Source organism: Myotis myotis, unplaced genomic scaffold (genome assembly GCF_014108235.1).
Source record: "Myotis myotis isolate mMyoMyo1 unplaced genomic scaffold, mMyoMyo1.p scaffold_m19_p_17, whole genome shotgun sequence".
NCBI lineage: Eukaryota > Metazoa > Chordata > Mammalia > Chiroptera > Vespertilionidae > Myotis > Myotis myotis.
This window is the reverse complement of record NW_023416321.1, coordinates 19,180,524-19,204,971: the sequence shown is the minus strand read 5'-3', so window position 1 is coordinate 19,204,971 and position 24,448 is coordinate 19,180,524. Positions and strand designations below refer to the sequence as shown.

Sequence of the window (24,448 nt, the reverse complement as noted above, 5' to 3'; positions counted from 1 at the left end):
ACTTATCTGCTGATGAGCAGTTAGGCTGTTTCCAAATCTTAGCTCTTGTAAATTGTGCTGCTATGAACATAGGGGTGCATATATTCTTTCTGATTGGTGTTTTTGATTTCTTGGGATATATTCCTAGAAGTGGGATTACTGGGTCAAATGGGAGTTCTATTTTTAATTTTTTGAGGAACCTCCATACTGTTTCCCACAGCGGTTGCACCAGTCTGCATTCCCACCAGCAGTGCACAAGGGTTCCTTTTTCTCCACATCCTCACCAGCACTTGTCGTTCGTTTATTTGTTGATGATAGCCAGTCTGACAGGTGTGAGATGGTACCTCATTGTCGTTTTGATTTGCATCTCTCGAATGATTAGTGACTTTGAGCATGTTTTCATATGTCTCTTGGCCTTCTGTATGTCCTCTTTTGAAAAGTGTCTATTTAGGTCCTTTGCCCATTTTTTTTATTGGATTGTTTATCTTCCTTTTGTTAAATTGTATGAGTTCCTATAAATTTTGGAAATTAAACCCTTACCGGATATAACATTGGCAAATATGTTTTCCCATGCGTGGGCTTTCTTGTTTTGTTGAGAAGTTTAAGATTTTAATTTATTCATATTTATTACTCTTTCCCTATGTTGTTTCACAAATCTTTCCTGAGAGATCGCAGATATATTATCCTATATTTTCCTTAAGTGGTTAAAGTTTTGTTTTTACTTTCAGATTTTTTTTCCAGACTTTTAGCACATTTTGATTTTTCTTTTTTCACTTACTATTTTTGTAATAGTATTGTGGTGTGAGAAGGGGATCTAATTATTTTTCTCATATGGAGAAGGCAGTTTTCCTAACTTGTTGAGTAGCCTTTCCTTTCTTCAGTATTTTATAATGCTGCTTTCTCACATATAAAGTTTCTTTGCTTACATGAGAGTTTGTTTTCTGAGTTCTTTGTTCAGTTCTTTCCTTGTTCTTTGATTAAATATTTTTATATTCCACTTGATCTTAATGATTCCTATTATTCAACCACATAGTCATTATTATATTCATGTTTCCTACTTCCTTAAGAGAAAAATACAAAATTGTAATAATCTAGTAAGAGTCTTACAATGACAAGTTTTTGAATTTTGTATATTACATATACCAAGGTCATATTAGTTTAATAGCATTTTTAAAAAAAAAAACACATTTTGATCTTGAATTTTTATTTTCATTGCCATTATCATAACCACATAATACAGTAAAGATTAGGTGCTTACAAGTTCATGTTGTTATTCTAACTACTTTAAAAACATATCTACACTAATAAAAGAGAAAAATGGTAATTGGCATACGACGCTACCCTTTTCATTGGCTAATCAGGGCTATATGCAAATTAACTGCCAACTAAGATTGGCAGTTAACTGCCAACTAAGATTGGCAGTTAACTGCCAACTAAGATTGGCAGTTAACTGCCAACAAGATGGCGGTTAATTTGCATATGTAGGCACAATGCAGGGAGGCGAAAGGGAAAGCAGGAAGAAGCCCCCTGCCACTGACAGTGATCAGAAACCCAGGGGGGAGCTGAGAGCTGGGGGGCAGGGCAAAGGCAGCCCTGGGGCCGCCTTTGCCCTGCCCCCCAGCCATGATCGGAGAATCAGGCGCCTTTGCCACCCTGGCCAGTGATAGCAGGAAGTAGGGGTGGAGCCAGCGATGGGAGCTGGGCATGGTCGAAGCTGGCAGTCCCAGGAGCTAGGGGTCCCTTGCCTGGGCCTAAAGCGAAGCCCACGATCGCGGCGCCCCCCGCTGCCACTGCAGGTCCCCGCTGCCCGGGCCAGACACCTAGGCCAGAGGCGTTAGGCCTGGGCAGGGGCGGAGCCTGCAACTGCGGGGAGCTGGGGGTCCCCTGCCCAGGCCTGACACCTCTGCCAGAGGCCTCAGGCCTGGTCAAGGGGCCGATCCGGTGATTGGTGATCGGAGGGTGATGAGGGTCAACTCCTCTGGCTGAGGCATCAGGCCTGGGTGGGGGGCGGAGCTGGGGATTGGGGGGATATGATGGTCCCCTTGCCCAGGCCTGAAGCCTGGGTCAGAGGCGTCAGGCTTGGGCGGGGGGTGGAGCAAGCGATCAGAGGGAGATGGGGGTTCCCTGCCCAGGCATGATTCCTGGGCCAGAGGCCTCAGGCCTGGGCGGGGGCCAGAGCCAGTGATTGGGGGGAGATGGGGGTCCCCTGTCCAAGCCTGACACCTCTGGCGGAGGCGTCAGGCCTGGGCAAGGGGCCGATCAGGCGATTGGAGGGTGATGGGGGTCAACGCCTGAGGGCTCCCAGTATGTGAGAGGGGGCAGGCTGGGCTGAGGGACACTCTCCCCCCCGCCCCACACCCAGTGCACGAATTTCGTGCACTGGGCCCCTAGTTAATATATATTGACTATAGTCTTATAATATTGTCAACTGGAAGTATTCTAATTTTTTTCCGGTATTTAAAAATGTAAAATTCATTCTTAGTTCATGGGCTGTCCAAAATAGATGGCAGGCCAGATTTGGCTTGTGGACTAGTTTACTGACCTTTGGTTCATATGATGAAGAGGATTTATTAGATTATATAACTGTAGTCCAAAGATAGGGTACTTTTCTTTTTTTTTCAATCTTTAATTTTTTTATTGATTAAGGTATTACGTGTGTGTCCTCATCCCCCCATTAATCCCCACCCCCACCCCCACTCATGCTCTCATCCCCCTGTTGTCTGTGTCCATTGGTTGGGCTTATATGCATAGGGTACTTTTCTTGAGTAATTCAGTGTCAATAAGGACCTTGGTATCTTCCATCTCTCTACCCTAATTTTCATAGTGTTAACTTTATCCTATGGTTTATTTTCCTTGTATTTACAAGATGGCAGCCAGAATATCCAGGATCCCTATGGGTTGTCTTTCGTGTCTAGCGAGAGACAAGACCCTTTCCAGAAGCTCTTTCTAATGTCTCATGAACTTGATCCTTTTAGGTTTCACTCCTACCATGCCACAGGAACCATGCTAAACATTGTACATTGACTAAATTTAATAATCAATTCTCAGTCTGTATATTATTTGACCTATCAACATCTGTTCTTTTTCAGTCCATAAAACCCTTTCTTTTCTTGACTTCTGTGTTCTTTAGTTTTGTTCCTATTCTCCAGCCATTACTTCTTATTATCTGCTGATTTATTATCATTCCCCCAGCCTCTACATGTTGGATTCAGCCCCAAGGTTTGGTTCTCTGACCTCTTCTCTCTCTTTCTCTCTGTGTCTTTTATCTATACTCTTTTCCTTGGGGATGTCATACAGTTTAAATATGATTTATATACTGATGACATGTATGTCCATCTCTGCTTTTCTAAGGCATCTCAAACTTAGTATGTGTGAAACTGAGCTCCAAATACTCTTCTCATCCCCAAACCTATTCTCTCAAAGTCTTTCCTATCTCAGTAAATTGCAGAAACATTGTTTGGGTCCAGAATATTTGATACCCTTGACTTCTTTCTTTGTCTTGGATTTTCTTCACTGTACCTTCAGAATATATTCAGAATCTGACTACTTCCACTATGCACTTAGCCCAAGTGTAAATTCTTCTGGATTTTCACAGCAGCCTCTTAATCGTCTCTGTCTGCTTTTGAATTCTCTTCCCCTTTCTGTTCCCCCCATCCCCACCTTAATAGGTGTTGTTGTTGTTATAATAGTGGGCAGTGGAGAGTCTTGAAAAGAATGCAGAATTTTGAAACCAGACAATTTTAATTTTAGGTTTGCTACTTACTTACAGTGTGCTTTTGGGAAAGTCATTTACTTCTCTGAATATGAATCTTATATTTAAAACTAGAGGCCCGGTGCACAAAAATTTGTGCACTCGGGGGGGGGGGGGTTCCCTCAGCCTGGCCTGTGCCCTCTCGCAGTCTGGGACCCCTTGGGGGATGACCGCCTGCTGGCTTAGGCCTGCTCCCCGGGGGATTGGGCCTAAGCTGGCAATCAGACATCCCTCTGGCAGCCTGGCAGCCCTCGGGGGATGTCCACTTGCCAGCGGGGAGCAGGCCTAAGCTGCAGTCGGACATCCTTAGTGCTGCTGAGGAGGCGGGAGAGGCTCCCACCACCACCGCTGTACTGGCAGCCATCAGCCTGGCTTGTGGCTGAGCAGAGCTCCCCCTGTTGGAGTGCACTGACCACCAGGGGGCAGCTCCTGCATTGAGCGTCTGCCCCCTGGTGGTCAGTGTGTGTCATAGTGACCCGTCATTCCCAGTCATTCTGCTGTTAGGATCAATTTGCATATTACTCTCTTATTATATAGGATAGAGGCCTGATGCATGGGTGGGAGCCGGCTGGTTTGCCCTGAAGGGTGTCCTGGATCAGGGTGAGAGTCCCGCTGGGGTGCCTGGCCAGCCTGAGTGAGGGGCTGATGGCTGTTTGCAGGCTGGCCACAGCCCCTTCAGGATAGGGGTCCCCCCTGAGGTGCCTGGCCAGCCTGGGTGAGGGGCTGATGGCTGTTTGCAGGCTGGCCACCAAATCATGTCTGTCCTTGTTGGCATTAAGTGTATACTATTCATATCTGAATAGTAAAACTTTAATACATATATGTGTGTGTGTGTGTGTGTGTATTTGTATTCCATTCAGTTTTAATACCTCCCCACCCCTTCTATTAGGGTCATATATTTAAGTTCCTAAAGGAAGATTGAAGAAAACTTCCAATGTTGAACTCAGAAATCTAATCTAATATTTATTCTAGCTGAGAACACTAAAGATGGGTTTGAGCTGCCACATTTAAAGTCACTTAAGTTGTTTATTTTTCAACTATAATGTTTTGATCCTGAATTGAAAAGAATAAATCATTTAAAGTATCCCTTACTTACAGGAAAGAAAACATTTTTCTTGGAATTGTTTAGGCACTTTCCTATTAGACTTCCCCTAAGTTAAATTCCTTCATAGGAAATCATTAAATACTGAATATTCTCTATATGGTTGGTATTTCTTTACTAGGAATGTATTAGTGCTCTAATACACCTGATTTGAAAGCTGTCTATCCTATGTGGTAATTCTCCTATGACATTATTCATAACTCTTTGAAATAATGGGAATTTAAAAATCTATTAACAGTGTTTCTCAGTATTAAAGATATGTTGTTTTATATTATTTGCTGGATTTAAGTCAGTAAGCTGATTAAAAAAACAGATGTTCTCTTATGATTATCTCAAATCTAGGAAATCTCAGCTCTGATTTGAAAAGTTAGTACTTGGGTTGGACAGTCAGGTCTTTCCTTTATTATTTCTGTACATGTTACATCAGTGGGTTTTCCTCTCTTAAGTTCACAACACAGGGTGGAGCAAAAGTAAATTTATAGTTGTATGTGAAGTACAGAATTTATTCTTGTATTATTATTTATTAATTATTCTATTATTTTCCATAAGAACAACTAACTTACTTTTACCCCACCCTGTATATTTGTAGTAAGTCTTTAATTCATGTTTGGTGAGTAAATTCTAACTTCACCGATATAGTCCTGCTATACCTTCTACACTCCCCAATGAGGAAATCCGTATTATGCAAATAACTTGACTTGCTCTGAATCTACATTGTCAGGTCTTACAGCCATTACATACTATAATCTCTCTGTTTTAAAACCTTCATTTAGTCTTAATTCTACAATCAATTGTATGTTTAATTCTTATTGCCAGTCCTTATTTTGATGTGTCTCTAGTCACTTTGATTGCCCAATGTTAGTCCTCTGTTAGACCTAGAAAGAGATCATGAGAACAATATTTCCTAAATCCTCGCATGTTGATAACAGTTTGTCATTACTCTTTATACTTAGAGGTAGATTTTATTTCATGGAAAATCTTCAGCTCAAATATGTCTTTGTGTATTTTCAATATATTATTCCATTTTCTTCTATTACTTTTTTCTTATAAATCATGTGATGTTTTGCCTAAATGCCCAAAGGATTTTTTCTCCTTTTTTCTTTAAAGTCCAGGAATTTTAATAGAAAATACCTTTGTGCATTGATCTAAGTTGATTGTCCCAAGTACACATGGTGTTCTTATAATATGTAATTTCACATATATATATGTATATGTTTGTGTGAGTATGTATACATGTATTTATGCAGACATATAACCATATATATTACATAATGCATAGACATTTTTTTCCTGGGAAGCTTTCCTAAATTCTAGTTGTTATATTTGTCCATTTTTTTTTACTTTGGTTTTCTTCTTTAGGGACTCTTATTTTTTATTCATATCTGGATATTCTTTGTCTATTTCCAAGATTTGTCATCTTGCAAATCTTTTTTAATCTCTTTCTTCTTTTAAAAATAATTTGTTAAAGATTTTCATTTTTTTACCTTCTGTCTTTTAAAGATTTTTTTGTTGTGTTTATTTGCTCTTGTGTTTCTTAATAGTTTAGTCTTCATTACTGAAATGATTTTTGTTTTATTTCTGATTCTTCCTTGGTTTCTGTCTTCTCATTTCTGAGTTTTTCTGATTCTGATTTACATTGCTCTTTTATGTATTATACTAGAGGCCTGGTGTTCGTGCACTGGTAGGGTCCCTCAGCCTGGCCTGTGCCCTCTCGCAATCCGGGACACCTTGGGGGATGTTGGATAACCGGTTTTGGCCCGATCCCCGCAGGCCTGATCCAAACAGGAGGGAGCCTGATCCTGTGCATTGAGTGTCTGTCCCCTGGTGGCCAGTGCGGTCATAGTGACAAGTCGACCAGTCATTCGGTCGCTTAGGCTTTTATATATAGAGAGAATAAGTATTCTTGTCATTTATAAAACATGTAAATGTAATTTTTATTATAGTAAAACATATAGCCCTGGGGATTATTTGACATATTTTAGATCAGCTGTCGCCAACCTTTTTGACCTCATGGGCCACCAGTGGTCCATGGACCACTAGTTGGTGACGACTGCACCAAAGGTTTCCTTTAACCAGCGGTCGCCAGCCTTTCGGACCTCACAGACTACCAGTAGTCGGTGGGCCACCGGTTGGCAACTTCTACTTTAGATAAATAAGCAGCTGTAATTAATTTAGGCATTGCTTTAAATCAAGGCTTCTAAATTGTAATTCTGTGAATGAACTTCAGAGTTGATAACATAGCTTTATTATATGCAAAGTAGAGTGTATATGTATATGGATAAGGAAAGAATACCCTTTAAGAGGGGAGAATAAACTATCCCCACACAAAAAAAATTTAAGGATAAGAACCTTTGGTTTATATAGGAAATATCCTCAAATATTTTAATGATTGAAATTATCTACACTAATAAAAGAGAAACATGGTAATTGGTGTATGACCGCTACCCTTCCCATTGGCTAATCAGGGCAATATGCAAATTAACTGTCAGCCAAGATGGCGGCCGGCAGCCAGGCAGCTTGAAACTAACATGAGGCTTGCTTGCTTCAGTGACGGAGGAAACCAACGTTCCCCACCTGCCACTGCAGGCCTCTGAGCCTGCAGTTTCAAACATTGTAACAAATATAGACGCTAAACAAAACCCCAGAAACCAGCTTTCAGCCGGCTGGGATCTCAGAGCTGGAGTTGATACAGAGTTTCAAGAACCGAAACAAACCAGATACCTGCTTTCAGGAGCGAAGGCCTAAGAGCTGGAGCTTCAGAGCTAAAGCTGGCCCAGAATAAAAAAAGAAAAAAAAGAAAAAAAGGAGCAGTTGGGAGCTTCAGTTCCAGCCTGAAAACAGCCCTCATCCCTCATCCAGGCTGGCCAGGCACCCCAGTGGGGACCCCCACCCTGATCCAGGACACCCTTCAGGGCAAACCAGCCGGCCCCCACCCGTGCACCAGGCCTCTATTCTATATAGTAAAAGGGTAATATGCCTCCCAGCACTGGGATCAGCGGAGCTGAGAGGCCTCCCGGCACCAGGATCAATTTGACAGGGGGCAGCACCCAAACCCCCTGATTGCCCTGCAGCTCTGTGTGTGACAGGGGGCAGGGCCACAACCTCCCTATCGGCCCTGCTCTGTTCGTGACAGGTGAAGGCGCCCCAACCCCCTGATCGGCCCTGCTCTGTGGGTGATAGAGGGCGGTGCCCCCCCCCCCCCCCACGGGCCCTGCTCTGTGTGTGATGGGATAGAGCCATAACCTCCCCATCGGCCCTGCCCTGAGTGTGACAGTGGTGGCGCCCCAACCCCCTGATCGGCCCTGTTCTGTGGGTGATAGAGGGCGGCGCCCCAACCCCTTGATCCCCCCTGCTGTGTGTATGACCGGGGGCGGTGTGCCAACTCCCCTATCGGCCCTACTCTGTGAGTGACAGGGGGGAGCTCCTCAACCCCCTGATGGGCCCTGTTCTGTGCGTGACGGGGTGGAGCTCCCCAACCCCCTGATCGGCCCTGCTCTGTGCGTGACAGGGGATGGCGCCACAACCTCCCCATTGACTCTGCCTTGAGTGTGACAGGGGGCGGTGCCCCAACCCCCCAATCAGCCCTACCCTGAGCATGACTGAGGGTGGCATCGCAACCTCCCAATCTGCCCTGCTCTGTGCATGACAGGGGGCGGCGCCCCAACTCCCCAATCGGCCCTGCTCTGAGCCCAACCAGGGGCTGCACCTAGGGATTGGGCCTGCCCTCTGCCACCCGGGAGCAGGCCTAAGCCAGCAGGTCGTTATCTCCCAAGGGGTCCCAGACTGCGAGAGGGCACACGCCGGGCTGAGGGACCCCCCTTTCCCCCCCGAGTGCACAAATTTTTGTGCACCGGGCCTCTAGTAAGAAATGAAAACAAATGATAGATATAGTAATTTTAAGATATAGGCAGAACCAGAGTCTGTATTACATCAATTTTATTATCTATTTGCTTATGTTTTTTCTAATTTTATGCAGATGGAGGGAGCGAGGAACCACCGGATCGAAGACAGTCAAGTGTAGACTCTCGCCAAAGTCGCTCTGGGCAAGGTAAATTAAAAAGAAAAGATATCAGCTATACCTTCCTAGTAATTAATCTGAGGACTGGGGTTTTCGCTGGGTCTAGTTTAAATATTCTAGGGTTTTAGTTGTTACAGTCTTAAGGTTCTATATTTTAATAAATTTAATTTAAAACAGTTGTATATGATATCATTTGTTAAAGGTAAAAGAAAATGAAAAATAATCTCATGTCATTTTTAAATGATATTAGGTTTAAGTAATTTTGGAGCATTGTGGTATATGTTTGGGTAACACTTATGGAATATAACCAGAAGTACATTTTTTAAAAAAATATATTTTATTGATTTTTTACAGAGAGGAAGGGAAAGAGGGATGGAGAGTCAGAAACATCGGTGAGAGAGAAACATCGATCAGCTGCCTCCCGCACACCTCCTACCGGGGATGTGCCCGCAACCAAGGCACATACCCTTGACTGAAATCGAACCCGGGACCCTTCAGTCCGCAGGCTGCCGCTCTATCCACTGAGCCAAACCGGTCAGGGCGTAAATTTTTAAAAAATATATTTTTAGTTTTTTGAGGTAGCTCCATACTGTTTTCCCATTTGACCCAGTGATCCCACTACTAGGAATATATCCCAAGAAACCAGAAACGCCAATCAGAAAAGATATATGCACTCCTATGTTCATAGCAGCACAATTCACCATAGCTAAGATTTGGAAACAGCCTAAGTGCCCATCAGCAGATGAGTGGATTAGAAAACTGTGGTACATCTACACAATGGAATACTATGCTGCAGTAAAAAAAAAAAGGAACTCTTGCCTTTTACAACAGCGTGGATGGAAATGGAGAGCATTATGCTAAGTGAAATAAGCCAGTCAGAGAAAGATAAATACCACATGATCTCACTCATTTGTGGGTTATAGAGAACAACATAGACTGATGAAAAGGGACAGATCCAAAGACTGAGAAACAGTGATCAGGCTATCAATCCCCAGAAGGAAAGTAGGGGAGGGCAGGGGTAAGGGGAAGAGATCAACCGAAGGACTTGTATACATGTATATAAGCCAAACCAATGGACATGGACAACAGGGGGATGGGATCGTGAGTGTGCGGGGCGGGGGGCGGGGGGGGGGCGGGGGGGAGGTTGGGAGTTAATGGGGGGGGATGAGGACACATTTGTAATACCTTAACTAATAATAATAAAAAAAAATTAAAAAAAGAAGATATAATCATAATATAAAATATATATATTTTTACTGCTTTCAGAGAGGAAGGGAGGAAGGGAAGGAGGGAGGGGGGGGAGAGAGAGAGAGAGAGAGAGAGAGAGAGAGAGAAACATCAGTGATGAGAGAGAATCATTGAACGCCTGCTTCCTGCAATTTTTCTCATTGGGGATTAAGCCTGAAATCTGATCATGTGCCCTGACCAGGCATTGAACTGCAACCTCCTGGTTCATAGGTCAAAGCTCAACCACTGAGCCAAGCCAGCTGGGCCAGAAGTAAATGTTTAACAGTAATATTTGTTAGAGTATCATCACACTGGCTTTTAAAAATTTGGTCAATGCTATATTTCTAGTCTTAGCTCTCTCAGAAGAGGTGGCTTTTGTTTATAATTACTGTCTTAAATTAGGATCTTCTTATTTTCTTTTTCTGTTTAAAATTTATTATCATAGGCTTTTAATTGTTTTTTGTTTTTTTTGTTTTTTGAAGTGACAGCTTCCAAACTAGGCTAAAATGTGATGTACCAGTGAAATTTTTAGATAGGCCTTCCCTTGATTACCTTATTTGAAACTAGAAGACTGGTGCACAAATTCATGCACGGGTGGGGTCCCTAGGCCTGGCCAGCAATCAGGGCTGATTAGGTCTGTGCTGATCAGGGCCTGCCAGGTAGGGGGGTGGGGGTCGCGGGAGGTTGGCCAGCGTGGTGGAGGGACCGTAGGAGGTTGGCCACCGGCCCCAAGGAGGGAACTGGCCCTCGGCTCCCCTGGGAATGGGGCTATGTCTGCTGCTACCCACCCCGGGTTCCCCGTCCCAGCCCGGGGCCTGAAGGGCCTGGTGGGGTTGGGAGAGGAGGCGATGGTTACGGGCCAGGTGCGGAAGGAATGGATGCCAGATGCCGATGCTGCCATTGGTGCCCTGCCACCGCACGGTTCCCTACCTTGCCCCCTCCTCCTTCCCTCACCGCCACTGCTGCAGGCAGGCGGCCCTCAGGGAAGGGAGAGGATGGGAGCAAGACAAACTCTTGTGTCAGGGCTGACTTTCAATAGATTGCAGTGATGAAGCTGCTCTGCCATGTACGAAACCCCAACCCAGAAGCAGGTTGTCGACGAATGGTTTAGCATCAGGGGCTCATAGTGGCTGGCTGGCTGCGGGAGGGACCACGGGTGGTTGGCCGGTGGGAGCGCACTGACCACCAGGGGGCAGCTTCTGCATTGAGCGTCTGCCCCCTGGTGGTCAGTGCGCATCATAGTGACTGGTTGACCAGTCGTTCTGGTTGTTTGGTCATAATGGTCGCTTAGGCTTTTATAGCTATAGATTACACGAGTGGCACTCCCACTCTCTTTTTTATTCATAGTACTTATATCCTTTGTATTTATTTTATTTTCTATGGCCAAAACTAGAATGAATGTTCCATGATTGCAGAGACTTTTGTCTGATTTGTTCATTGCTGTATTTTCAGTGCCAAGAATAAGTTTCTGGTGTATAGTAATTACTGAAAAAAAATCTTGAATGAATGAAGTGATCTTGTTAAGAGAATGAGAATTAAGAACCTAAATATATTACAGAATTTCAGGCAGTCATTACTGAGTTTGATTTTTTAGAAACTCTTTACTTACAAATAAAACAAAGCACACATTTACAAATGTATGGTGTTTTAATCCTATAAAAGCTCTTTGTCATAATCTCGTTCCTTTTTCTTCAATTTCATTCTTCCCAAGTTTTGGACTTGTATTATTTTTATAAAATAGTTTGTTGCAGAATAAAAAGAGGAATAATTTATGCAGGTTGATTCGGAAATTTTAACTTACACTATTACTTAACTCTTTTGAGGAGTCTGACTAAAAAGGAAGACATAAATGTAGTCATCAGAGGTTTCTTAAGGAAGCAGCTCAGCTAGATCGCTCCATATATCAAAGCCCCAGTCAGCCTTTGAGGCCTTTTCTCCTAAATATGAGCAGCTAATGAAAGATTACTAGATATTTTTTAAAATCCTTAAAAATGGAGATTAAAATAAACATAATAAAGCAACTTGGAGAGAACAGAAATTTTACAGAGGAAAATAACTGAACCATTATTAACATCCTCAGGGAAATAAGAGAAAATAATACAGCCACGAAACAAGGAGGAGGTACCTTAAAAGAATAATACTCTGATTTTTAAAAGAGGCTTTCACCATTAACATTCTGATAGAGATCAAAAGCTATCAGAAGTAATAGGAAATTAATGTTGAAGAAATCTCTGAAAAAGTTGAGCAAAAAAGAGATTATAGAAAAGAAGTGAAGAGTTAAGAAACTTACAGAACCAGTCTAGGAAATTTCAATTTTCAAATAATAGTTGTTTCCAAAAGAAAGAACAGGGAAATGGGAAATAAATCATCAATAAAATTATTCAAAAAAATTTTCTTGAACTTGAGGTTCCTAGTTGAAAGGCTTACCAAGTGTTCAGTACAGTGGATGAATATAAACACCAACAAAAATACAGTGTGGTGAAATTTCAAATTACTGGACCAAACAGATTTTTCATGCTTCCAGAGAGGGGAAAAACTTGTTATATACAAAGTAACAGGAATCAATTAGCTTTGGCCCTGTCAGTGGTAGCATTATAAAACTGAATGAAAATGAAACATCATTTTCAAAATTTTGAAGGAAAATAATTTCAACCTTAGTATTCCATATGCATCAAAACTATTGATCAGATATAAGAATAAAATTGAGATGTTTTAAGACATATAAGGTTTGTGTGTGTGTGTGTGTGTGTGTGTGTGTGTGTGTGTGTGTTTTGCCTTCCTTTTCTAGGAATCTGTTGGAGGATGTAATCCATCAAAATGAAAAAGTCAGCCAAATAAAAGGAATGGGTTACAGGGAATAGGAAATTTAACAAAGGAGAAAGTGAAGAACTCTTCAGGATAACAATGAAAAAACAGGGACAGAGGGCAACCAGACCAGATTGGAGTAGGTTAGAAGCCCCCAGAAGACTCTTTTTCAGGAAATGAGATCAATAGAAACCTGATGTATTTAATTATCTTTAGAAAATTTTTAGGCAAAGGCTCAGGTTTGAATTGGTGATAAGTATATAAAATAATAAGTGAAAAAATTGTAAACTCAGTGGAAAACAGTGTGTAGTAAAGGAGATGTTATAGTAAGTCCAGTCCTTGGGACATGGTTTGGGAGAGCTGATGTCCATGCCATTTACCTCCAGTAGTAAACCTTATCAGTTTACTCCACTTTGGTGTAATATTCTCATTATTTGATTTGGACTATTATGGTTAAGAAGCAGCTCTAAAGCAAGGACAGCATATCTGGCCTGTGTGGCCTGTTTTTGTACATTTGATAGATTTTCTTTTTTTTTTTTTTTTTGCTAAGACAGTTTTCATTTAAAAAAATATATATTTTTGTCGATTTCAGAGAGGAAGGGTGAGGGAGAGAGAGATAGAAACATCAATGATGAGAGAGAATCGTCGATCAGCTGTCTCCTGCACGCCCCTACTGGGGATCGAGCCCGCAACTCAGGCATGTGCCCTTGACTGGAATCAAACCCGGGACTCTTCAGTCCACAGGCAGATGCTATAACCACTGAGCCAAACCAGCTAGAGCGGGCCTTCATTATTTTTGCATCCGTGTTCATCTGGGATGTTGACCTTAAGTTTTCTTGTCTTATAATGTGTCTGATTTTGTTATCAGGGTATTGCTGGCCTCACAGAATTAGTTGAAAGTTGAGGAATAGTTCCTCCTTTTCAATTTCCTGGAATATTGTGTATAGAATTGCTATCACTTCATTCCTCTTTGTGGGAAAGTTTTAAAATACAAATTGAATTTCTTTAATAAATATAGGACTATTTGAATTATCTCTTTCTTCTTGAGTGACCTTTTAAAATCTGGAGAATCTTGGGGGGATGATATTCAAAATATTTAATAATGAGTATGCGGTAATATCAACCAACCAGAGCAGATGCCAGTCTAACTAATTTTATGTATTTATTTGTAATGTATCTTTGTTGTTGAAAGTATTACAGATATCGCCCCTTTTTCCCCATTGACTCTTGTCACTCCCCCAGGCCTTTACCACATTATTGTCTGTGTCCATGGGTTATGCATATATGCATATATGTTCTTTGGTTAATCCAACTGATATGCCTGTGTAGGCGCATAATGCATGATAAACTACCCTACCTGATTGGGAATACAGTTTCTGTTTAATGTCTCTTCTCCAATAATAATATTAAACATGTAAGGTAAGGTGTCTGGTGAGGTGTCTTATCTTTTGACCATGAGTGCTTTTTCCTGTGTGTTAATTAGCTAGATCTGCTTCTGATCCGTCTTTCGAGTATGATGGATTCTGACTTAAACATACCCACCCACACTCACCACTCTGCTTTAGGGGCAGAGGCCTCTCATGTCTTCTGTTTATCAAATGTAGGAGATGGGAGATGGCCTGACTACTTAGACTGAATCAGGTCCCACCCCTCTTACTCAGATTGCTGCCCCTTGGCCCTTCCTGTACCTTGTATCTTTTGCTCCTGTGCTTAAAACAGACTGGGAACACTCTCATCTTTCACAGTTTATCCTCCTGTGCATACTCTGGGCTATAATTTTTTCAGTCCAATTACATCTAGTTTCTGTTTTCCATGGATTTCTCTTTTATTACTTTTTGTTTTGTTTTGTTTTATAATGCTTTAAGAATTTGTTCTCTTTAAAATACATTTTCTGTTATTTCCACATAACCTATATTATATATTTTTGCTATTTAGTGTGAACTGCCATCATTTTTTCCTTTACTACTATAATAGTGTCCTAACTTATTTTCTTTTTTAAAAAAAAATATTTTTATTGATTTTAGAGAGAGAGGGAGGAAGGGAGAGGGAGAGAGAGAGAAACATCAGTGATGAGAGAGAATCATGGATTGGCTACCTCCTGCACATCCCACACTAGGGACATGCACTCTGGGCATGTGCTCTGACCAGGAATCGAGCCCTGACCTCCTGGTTCACAGGTTGACGCTCAACCAATCAGCCATGCCGGCCGGGCCTAACTTATTTTCATTCTTGCCAACATAGAGTCTGTTGTCTATTTGATAGCTATAGTGCTCTTATTAAAACAAATCAAATCATTTCCCCAAACTTGAAAAAAAACTTCTCCAGTGGTTTCCTATCACATTCAGAATAAACTCCAAAGTCTTTATGATTCCTTACATGATCCTGTTGCCCTTTTCCTAATACTCTCTTTGTTCTAAACAATCCCTCCATTATCAATTCTGTTTAATCTATGCTGGCGTTTTTGCTTTAAACATGTTTTGAGTGTTTTCTTTGCAAGGCCTGTACACTTGCTCTTTCTTGACTAAATAGCTATAGATTTCTGTTTATGTGAAAGAGGCCTTCTCTGACCATCTACCTAAATACCTGGCCATAACATTCATAGGATCTATCACTACCTAAAATTAATTATTTATTTGTTTATTGTCTCAACTACAAGAAAATGTTTCATTTGAGCAGAGACTTTGTCTTGTTCACCACTATATCCTAGAACACTTGCATATAAAAATTTGTCAGTATGTACTCAATGGAAGAATGAACAAATATCTAGCACTTAACTGTGCTTGGGAAAGTGTGTGGATGTGCCGAGGCCACATATTGATCCGATGTGCACTTCTATTAGTTATGTCACTGGAAAAGTAAAGCAGTGTGAGAAATATGTTGAATAGAAGTAGTTTGTCAGATTGTCAACTCTCTATTGATTTGTATACAAATAAGGCTCTTGAAATATGACTGTAAAACGGATGTGCTAATTTAACCCTTGTATGTCCTTCTAAGCTTGGGTGGATATTTTCTGCTTTCCAGTATAGTATATTATATGTAATTGTATTACAGTATTATTTACTATATTTGGTCCTATTTGTTGGGTTTCTGGTTTTCAGGAGTTTATTCATAGTAGGATCTTTGCATCCTGCATTTAGGCTATCAAATTGATAAAGGAAGCTTATCAATTCTAGGAATTCTGGTTCTGTATTTTTGGGAATCATGGATTACATCATAAGAATTGGTTGTTGTTTTTTTGTTGTTGTACTAGCTCCACTTTTTGCATCAAATAATTTTTTCATTGGAGATCAATTATATATAAACTTAATTTTTTAGTTCTAGATATTAAATAAGTGCATGAGCCAGTGTAATATGGTGTAAACCAAATTTTTATTTACTTTTGCAAAAATCACATTGTGCAGGCATTAGGCTCTGATATACAAGGTGCATTAGTGTAATAATGCCCATGACCAGCTCATACTGGAAGACTGGGAAACTGTACCATGTTTGGCTTTGCATGAGTCTCATTATTTAGAGCCCATTTCTTTGATAAGTACATGCTGGTGAATCTATAGTAAAAATGTACTAAATTGTCAAATATGCTGTCTTCTGATTCTTTTTATTTCCTTTAAATATGTAAAATATTTAGTAGATGAGAGGTTCATGCTCTTGAAAAATACACTAATTATTCTTCAGTTTGGTAAGTTACAAAGATTTTTTTTATTAAGCCAGCAGTGTTTTGTTATATAGAATGATAAGGAAAAATATTTCATTATTCAGTATAAAATTTATCTCAGTGTAAGAGTATATCTGGAATAGGGGCATCACTAATGCACAAAATTATTTTGTTGTTTTAGTAGTTATCATGATAAAAATTATTTAACTTTTAACATAGTTTGCTCTAGGAATAAAGAAAATAAACATAACATGTAATAATATATATGTGCTGGCACTAGGCTGGATGGTTTCACATCATCCTCATTTATTTCTCAGAGTTAGTACTGTGAAGGTATTATTTTCAGTAGGAAATGATCAGGCTTTATGCTGATATACACTCCAAATTTCATTCATATGAGCCTTGTTAGTAGCATGTATTTAGAATCTTTTCATTCTAATTCTTAAAATACAAATTTGTTTGTTAATGGTTGGATACGAATTGAAAGACCTGACCTTAAGTGACAAATTCCTTTGAAGTGTCATTATTTCTAGTCCTATATTTCTTCAGACATTTAACTTCTTGTTGATTCTTCTTTGTGTAACACTTCTTTTTCCATAAAATTAAACTTGAAATTGGCCCTCTTCAGCAGTCACCAACCAGTGGTCCGCGAGGTCCGAAAGGTTGACGACTGCTGCTCTAGCTAACAATTTCTTGTTATCTTGGGGTACTAGGGATGTGTCACTGAGCTCATACTGGCTTATGCAAGGATATAGTTTTGTGTGTGTGTGTATTAGTTTGAATATTTTAAAAAATAAAACACAATTTTTGTTCTGTTCTCCCCCAATTAACAGTGTAAAGTAGCCATATCTCCAGAGACATACTTAAATTCTAATTTCTTGAAGTCTGTATAATGGTCCATAGCACAACTAAGCCATTATTAGATCAACTATTTCCTCATCTATGAGTGTTCATATTTTCAAAGTGATTCATAATACTATATTTAGTAATATCTTAAACTCTTGGAATATGCAGCCCCAAGCACATTTTGTGTCAGAACATATTGAGTATCTTACTTAGTATTATAATTGGCCTAGTTAACACTAGAAGCCTGGTAGAAGCCACTCCTTGCTTGTCCATATTTATGAAAGAAATGGAATAAAAGCATACCAGCTAGCAAGGTTCAAAAATATATGTTGGACCTCTAGAAAGATTTTGATTTATTATATCTTATCTGAATTTTTCTGCAAGAGATAAAACCTCTTTGAAAAACATTATAAATTTTATTAAATTTTTTTTATTGATTTCAGAGAGGAAGGGAGAGGGATAGAGAGAAACATCCATGATGAGAGAATCATTGATCAGCTGCCTCCTGCACACCCATTACTGGGAATCGAGCCTGCAAACTAGGCATGTGCCCTTGACCAGAATCGAACCTGGGACCCTTCAGGCTGCAGGCTGAAGCTCTATCCACTGAGCCAAACCAGCTAGGGCAAAAACTTTATAAATTTTAATGAAGATTCACAAACAGTTGGATAACAAAGGATGAGGAAGGAACCTATTAATAAAGCCTTGGGTAAAATTATTATTGAGTGAATACATTTGTTTTCTTTCATTTGAGGAGCAGTTTGAATGTAATAAATTTTATTCCAATGAGAGATTGAAGAGCTGATTTCCACAAGGGGGCAGACTGAGACAACCTGAAAAACTTCATACTATAAACAATATTTATTTTAAATTCATAGTTGATTTATTAAGACGGAAGGGGAAACCAGCAGGGTCTAGAAATGAGTGGAGAGATAACTGGCTGACCATCCCTTGAATGGTACCATATGTTGGTGGCTTCCACCTACCTCTTTCCCAGTGCGTGCAACATTCATGGACTGTTGGCAGGTTGGTAACTCAGCTATGGCTATCGTCAGATTTGCCTCGGTGAGTGGAAATCCATATTACCAAGCCCCTGTATAAATTCCATCCCTATTACCATGACCTCTTTGTTAATGAGCCCATTGGTCAAACATAGAGTGGTTGGGTAAAGATACTGGCTGAGTCCTCCAAACAAAGCATCTTATTTACTGGGTTAGCATGCATCTAATCTGCAGAGTTTGCTATTTGGTAAGTATTCACATGGGACACAAGTTATACTCTTTGCCCTTTCAAAGAGGTCTACCAATATACCTCATCTTCAGATTTCCTTGTTACCGGTTTTCTAATTATTCATTTTTTAATTATTCATATCACTAAACACTGTTCATGAGTTAGTGTAGAACTAGTACCTCTGTCCTCTCTCCTTGCAGGCAAAATGAATAACTAGGTACCCTGTTCATATTTTTGCCAAGAAGGGTTTTTCTTCACTATCCTTTGGGACTACCCTAGAGTAGGATTGTAGTGTTGTTGTCATCCTCATGTTGTTTTCCAGAGCTATCAGTAAACAAACATGATTACCCCACCCTCCACCCTCCACCCAGTGAGATGGTCACAGAGAATTCTTCATGAAATCAAATATATCCAGATCGAGAGAAAAGGAGCAATATAGCAGAAGTAGGAACCTTGGGCATCTAGACCACTTGCCCATACAAGTTATTTATGCCTTCAGGACCTGCTCAAGCCTGATCTTATGTACACTTCTTTCTTTTCATAATGAAGTGCTGCAGTATACACCAATCATATTGCTTTGTTGGTTCAACAATACTTAGTTCATGGTGGGCTGCCCAGGTCATATGGTAATATAGTGGCCCATGGTCAAGCATTCATTCTAAGGCTCTGTGGTAAGCCAAAAACTACTTTTCAAAAAAAGGACAATAGTTACTTGCACAGGATAGCATAGTTTTAAAATAAAATACTAGAGGTCTGCCCTGGGAGTCAACTAAATTTCTGTAATAAGCACCATACAAGATTCCCGTTCACCACAGATACTTCAAGCAACATTGGATCTGGTGGGTTATACTACCCAAGTGTCAAAGCAGCTTTCACAGCAGCCCATACTTGTTTCCAAGCCTTCTCTTGTTCTGGGCCTTTCTCACACTCAACAGTCTTGGTCAATGGTTCATAGTTTCATATACTGATACATATGACGTACAAGTTGCTTCAGAAGTTCAAGCACATCTTTATCATTAGTGAGAGAATAGGGCAGCAACTTCTTCACTTTGGAAAGCCTATTGCTCAAGACCGTAAGGCTCACGGAAAGTTCACTGATGGGGAAGACCTCTGAATTTTTGTGGGATTTATTTCCCACCCTCTGACATGCATGTATTTTAACCACAATATCTAGATCAGTTGCTGCTTCCTGTTCACCAAGTCTAATCAGCATGAAATTATCAATGTAGTAGACCAGCATGGTGGCTTATGGGATGGAAATGCAGTTAAGGTCCCTGTGGATTAGATTATTACCTAGAGCAGGAGAATTAATAGGAGGTAGGGCAGTTAAAATGTGTAGCTAACTCTGACAGCTGAATGCATACTGCTTATGATGATCTCATTCTCAAGTCAATAAATGCAAACTAGATGCCAGGGATATGTTGATTTGCTTTAGCAACAAAACCACATTTAAAACAGTAGCAGCAGCAGGAATCACACCTGAATAAGTTATAAAAATTAACTGTCATTCTCTGTCTTCTGCATAGATCGAACAGACAAATTGAGTGGGGATATGGTAAGAGTTATCACCCTTGGATCTTCCCAGTGTTTAGTGATTGGACCAGACATTTTACCTTATACTCTAGAGACTGATTGAATTTGATTTTGGATATAGGTATGGAACTTTACTCTGCAATACAGTAGTCAGTCATTGGCTACCTGTGGCTGTTGAATACTTGAAATGTGACTAGTGTGAAGGAAAATGTGTTGTATGTGTAAAATATACACCAGATTTTGAGATTTTTCTATCTCTGTTCTTTTCAAGAATGTTTGCCTTTATTTATTGAAGCATTCTTCTAATAGTTGCTTTAAGTTCTTTATTTTATTATTATAATATCTGTGTAATCTCAGGAATGACATCTTTTTATGGATTTTTTCCTTCTCAAGTTGAAATTTTCCTGTTGGATCATACACCATATAATTTTGGATTATATCTTGGACATTTTGAATATGACAGTATGAGACCCTGGGTTTTATTTAAAACCTAAGGAGAATGTTGAGAGTGTGTGTGTGTCTGTGTCAGTTGCCAGTCAACTAGATTATGTTTACGACAAAGGTTCCTAACTATTTTCTAGGGGCTGTGGTCCCAATGTGTCAGTACAGTTTTCTAAGCACTTGCAGTAGTACTCCTTAGTTCAGTTCCACATATGTGATCCATTATCGATTCTGGTATCAAAGTGGTGGTATATCTTGTTGCTGTATTCTCAAAGCCTGTGGCATATTGTTTAGGACCAGATCCATGCATGCAGAGCTCAGAGATGGTACCAGAAGTTCATGGTCAACTTGATGGGATTGTTTTCTTTGCTATCCCACCTCACCCCAATCTCACCAACACTTTCCAGTTCCCCAGAATCTCCCTTCCCATACTCAGGCTAAAAAATAGGGACTCTAGTTTCCTGTTTTGCTGTTCAATTTCGGCCACTGTATCTGTATCCAGGTTAAGTGATAAGAGGAAAAGCAGCAATGAAAATTTGCTTCACATTTTTGGGATCATATTTCCTTGAGTCAGAGAAAAGGATTACCTTCTCTCAGAGCTTTAGGTACCTGCCCAGTCACCACTACTACCTCTGTGCCGCTGCTGCCGTAGAATTGTTGGAGACCGAGGGCGGGGGGCGGGGAGCGAATTTCCCTTGGTCTCTCAGACCAGTAAGGGCCTCCTTTCCTGCTCCTCACCAGAAAGGGAGGGATTTTCTTGGAGCTTTTTTTTTTTTTTTTAAAACCCTGTGTACACTTAAGGAGTTTTGGGCTGCCTCTGAGTCCAGGCCAGGCAATACCTGAGGAAGAAACATGATAAGTTGCTTGGCTGGTGTGGCTCAGTGGTTGACATATGCATGAACCAGGGGGTCATGGTTTGATTCCTGGTTAGGGCACATGCTGCCTGGGTTTTGGGCTCGATCTCTAGTAGAGGGCATGCAGGAGGCAGCCAATCAATGATTCTCTCTCAGCATTGACATTTCTATCTCTCTCTCCCTCTCCCTTCCTCTCTCTGAAATAAATAAAAACATTTTTTTTTAAGTGTAAATTCACCACCACTTCAGTGGAACTTCATGTTCTGTGCTCCTTTCCCAGTCTGCCCATTACTATTTATTTTCAGACTCCTCAGATATGCAGCCTTTTTATTGTTATGTTTGTGTATTTAATTTTTAAAAAGTAGATGTTATATTTTAGAGTAGTTTTGGGTTCATAGTAAAATAAGTGGAAAGTACAAAGAATTCCTATATGCCTCTTACACCCATGTTTACACAGCCTCCTCCACTATTAACATCCTGCTCCACGGAGGTACATTTCTTACAACCTACATTGACACATCATAATCATCCAAAACCATATTTTACAGTAGGGTTTACTCTTGATGTTTTGTACATTCTGTGGATTTTGAGAAATGTATAATGACGTGTATCTGCCATTATAGTATATAGAATAGTTTCACTGGCCTACAAATCCTCCCTCTACACCAGCGGTTCTCAACTTGTGGGTCGCGACCCCTTTGGGGACCGAACGACCCTTCACAGGGGTCGCCTAAGACCATCGGAAAACACATATATAATTACATATTTTTTTGTGATTAATCACTATGCTTTAATTATGTTCAATTGGTAACAGTGAAATTGGGAGTCACCACAACACGAGGAATTGTATTAAAGGGTCGCGGCGTTAGGAAAGTTGAGAACCACTGCTCTACACTCTGTTCATCCTTCCCTTCCCTCAGTTCCCGGAAACCACTGATCTTTTTACTGTTTCCATAGTTTTGCATTTTCCAGAATGTCATATAGTTGGAATTGTACAATATGTACCTTTTTCTGATTGGCAGCTTTTACTTAGTAATATACATTTAAGGTTCCTCCGTGTCTTTTCATGGTGTGATAAGCTCATTTCTTTTTAGCAATGAATAATATTACATTGTCTGGATGCATTACAGTTTTTTTATCCATTCACTTAGTGAAGGAATTCTTGGTTGCTTCCAAGTTTGACAGTAATGAGTAAAGCTGCAATAAACACCCACGTGCAGTTTTTTGTGTGGCTATAAGTTCAACTCATTTGGGTAAATACCAAGGAGCAGGATTGCTGGATTATAAGGTAAGAGTATGTTTAGTTTTGTAAGAAATTGCCAAACTGTCTTCCGAAGTACATTGACCATTTTGCATTCCTACTGGCAATGAATGAGAGTTCCTTTTGCTTCACATCCTTGTCAGCATTTGGTGTGGTCAGGGTTTTAGATTTTGACTATTCTAATAGGTGTGTAGGGGTATCTCATTATTGTTTTCATTTGCAGTTTAATGGTATATAATGTTGAATATCTTTTCATATGTTTATTGCCATCTATATACCTTCTTTTGCCTGTGTTTTACATTTTCTTGTTGAGTTTGTGTATTTTGGGTAACAGTTCTTTATCAGATGTGTCTTTTGCAAATATTTTCTCCCAGTCTGAAGTTTTTCTTATTTTCTTGACAGTGTTTTTCACACAGAAGTTTTAATGTTAATGAAGTCTAGCATATCAGTTATTTCTTTCATGGATCATGCCTTTAGGGTTATATCTAAATAGTATTTGCCATATCCAAGGCCATTGAGATATTCTCCTAGGAGTTTTATAGTATCGCATATTATTTTTAGGTATATGATCCATTCTGAGTTAATTTTTTTTGAAGGGGTCTAAGGTTTGTTTTTAGATTCTTTTTTAAAAAAATGTGGATGTTCAGTTGTCCCAGCACTATTTGTTGAAAAGGCTGTCTTTTCTGCATGTATTTCCTCTTTGCTACTTTGTCAAAGATGAGTTAACTATATGTGGGTCCATTTCTAGGCTCTGTATTCTATTCCATTGATCTATTTGTTTATTCTTTTTCACAGTATCACACTGTTTGATTACTGTAGCTTTATAGTATGTCTTGAAGTTTAGTATTGTCAGTCCTCTGTTTTTGTTCTTCCCCTTCAAATATTGAGTTGGCTATTCTGGTTCCTTGACTCTCCATATAGACATTAGAATTAGTTTGTTGATATCAGCAAAAATAACTTCCTGGGATTTAATTCCGATTGGTCTGTTAGATTAGTTTGGAAAGAGCTGACATTTTGACAATTTTGATTCTTCCTATCCATGAATATGAACTCTCTCCATCTATTTATATATTTGATTTCTTTCATCAGAGTTTTATCGTTTTTCTGATATGGATAGTGTACATTTTTTTAGAATTATATGTAAGTATTTTATTTTTAAAATTTATAGCCTGGTCCAGCCAGTGTGACTCAGTGGTTGAGCGTCAACCTAGGAAACAGAAGGTCACGGTTTGATTCCTGGTCAGGGCACATGCCCGGGTTGTGGACTTGATCCCCAGTAGGGAGCATGCAGGAGGCAGCTGATCAATGATTCTCTCTCATCATTAATGTTTCTATCTCTCCTTCTCTGAAATCAATAAGAAAATATATATTTTAAAAAAATCATAGCCTGAATTTAAACATTCCTATCATATCTGGGTCTGCTTCTGATGTATGTTCTGTCTCTTCAAAGTATTTTTTTTTAAATTTTTTTTTTTTTTACTTTTGAGTATGCCTTGTAAGTTTCTGCTGAAAAGTGGACAACTTGTACTGGGTAATATAAACTGTGGTAAATAGTAATGTAAATGTAAGGTGGGGGCGGAAAAGCGTCCTATAGTCCTATGATTAGGTCTCAGTCTTTTGGTAAGCCTATGTCCCTGGACTGTGAACTTCTTTGGTGCTTCTCAGTTGGGAGGTTGTTTTGTTTTTGTTTGTTTGTTTTTTTGTCCCTCTTGGGAAACTGGAAGTGAGCTCTGTGTATCCTTTCAA

General features: G+C 40.0%; 1 protein-coding gene across 8 annotated transcripts in view; it reads left to right on the top strand.

Moving 5' to 3' along the window:
• Positions 1-24,448, top strand: part of TANC2 (tetratricopeptide repeat, ankyrin repeat and coiled-coil containing 2) — a 247,181-nt gene that overhangs the window by 46,757 nt on the left and 175,976 nt on the right. For all 8 annotated transcript variants that reach the window (XM_036340072.1, XM_036340071.1, XM_036340070.1 and 5 more), the window contains exon 3: positions 8,809-8,880. In XM_036340072.1, the coding sequence (XP_036195965.1) occupies positions 8,809-8,880 (72 nt within the window). The remainder of the gene's footprint in view (positions 1-8,808; positions 8,881-24,448) is intronic.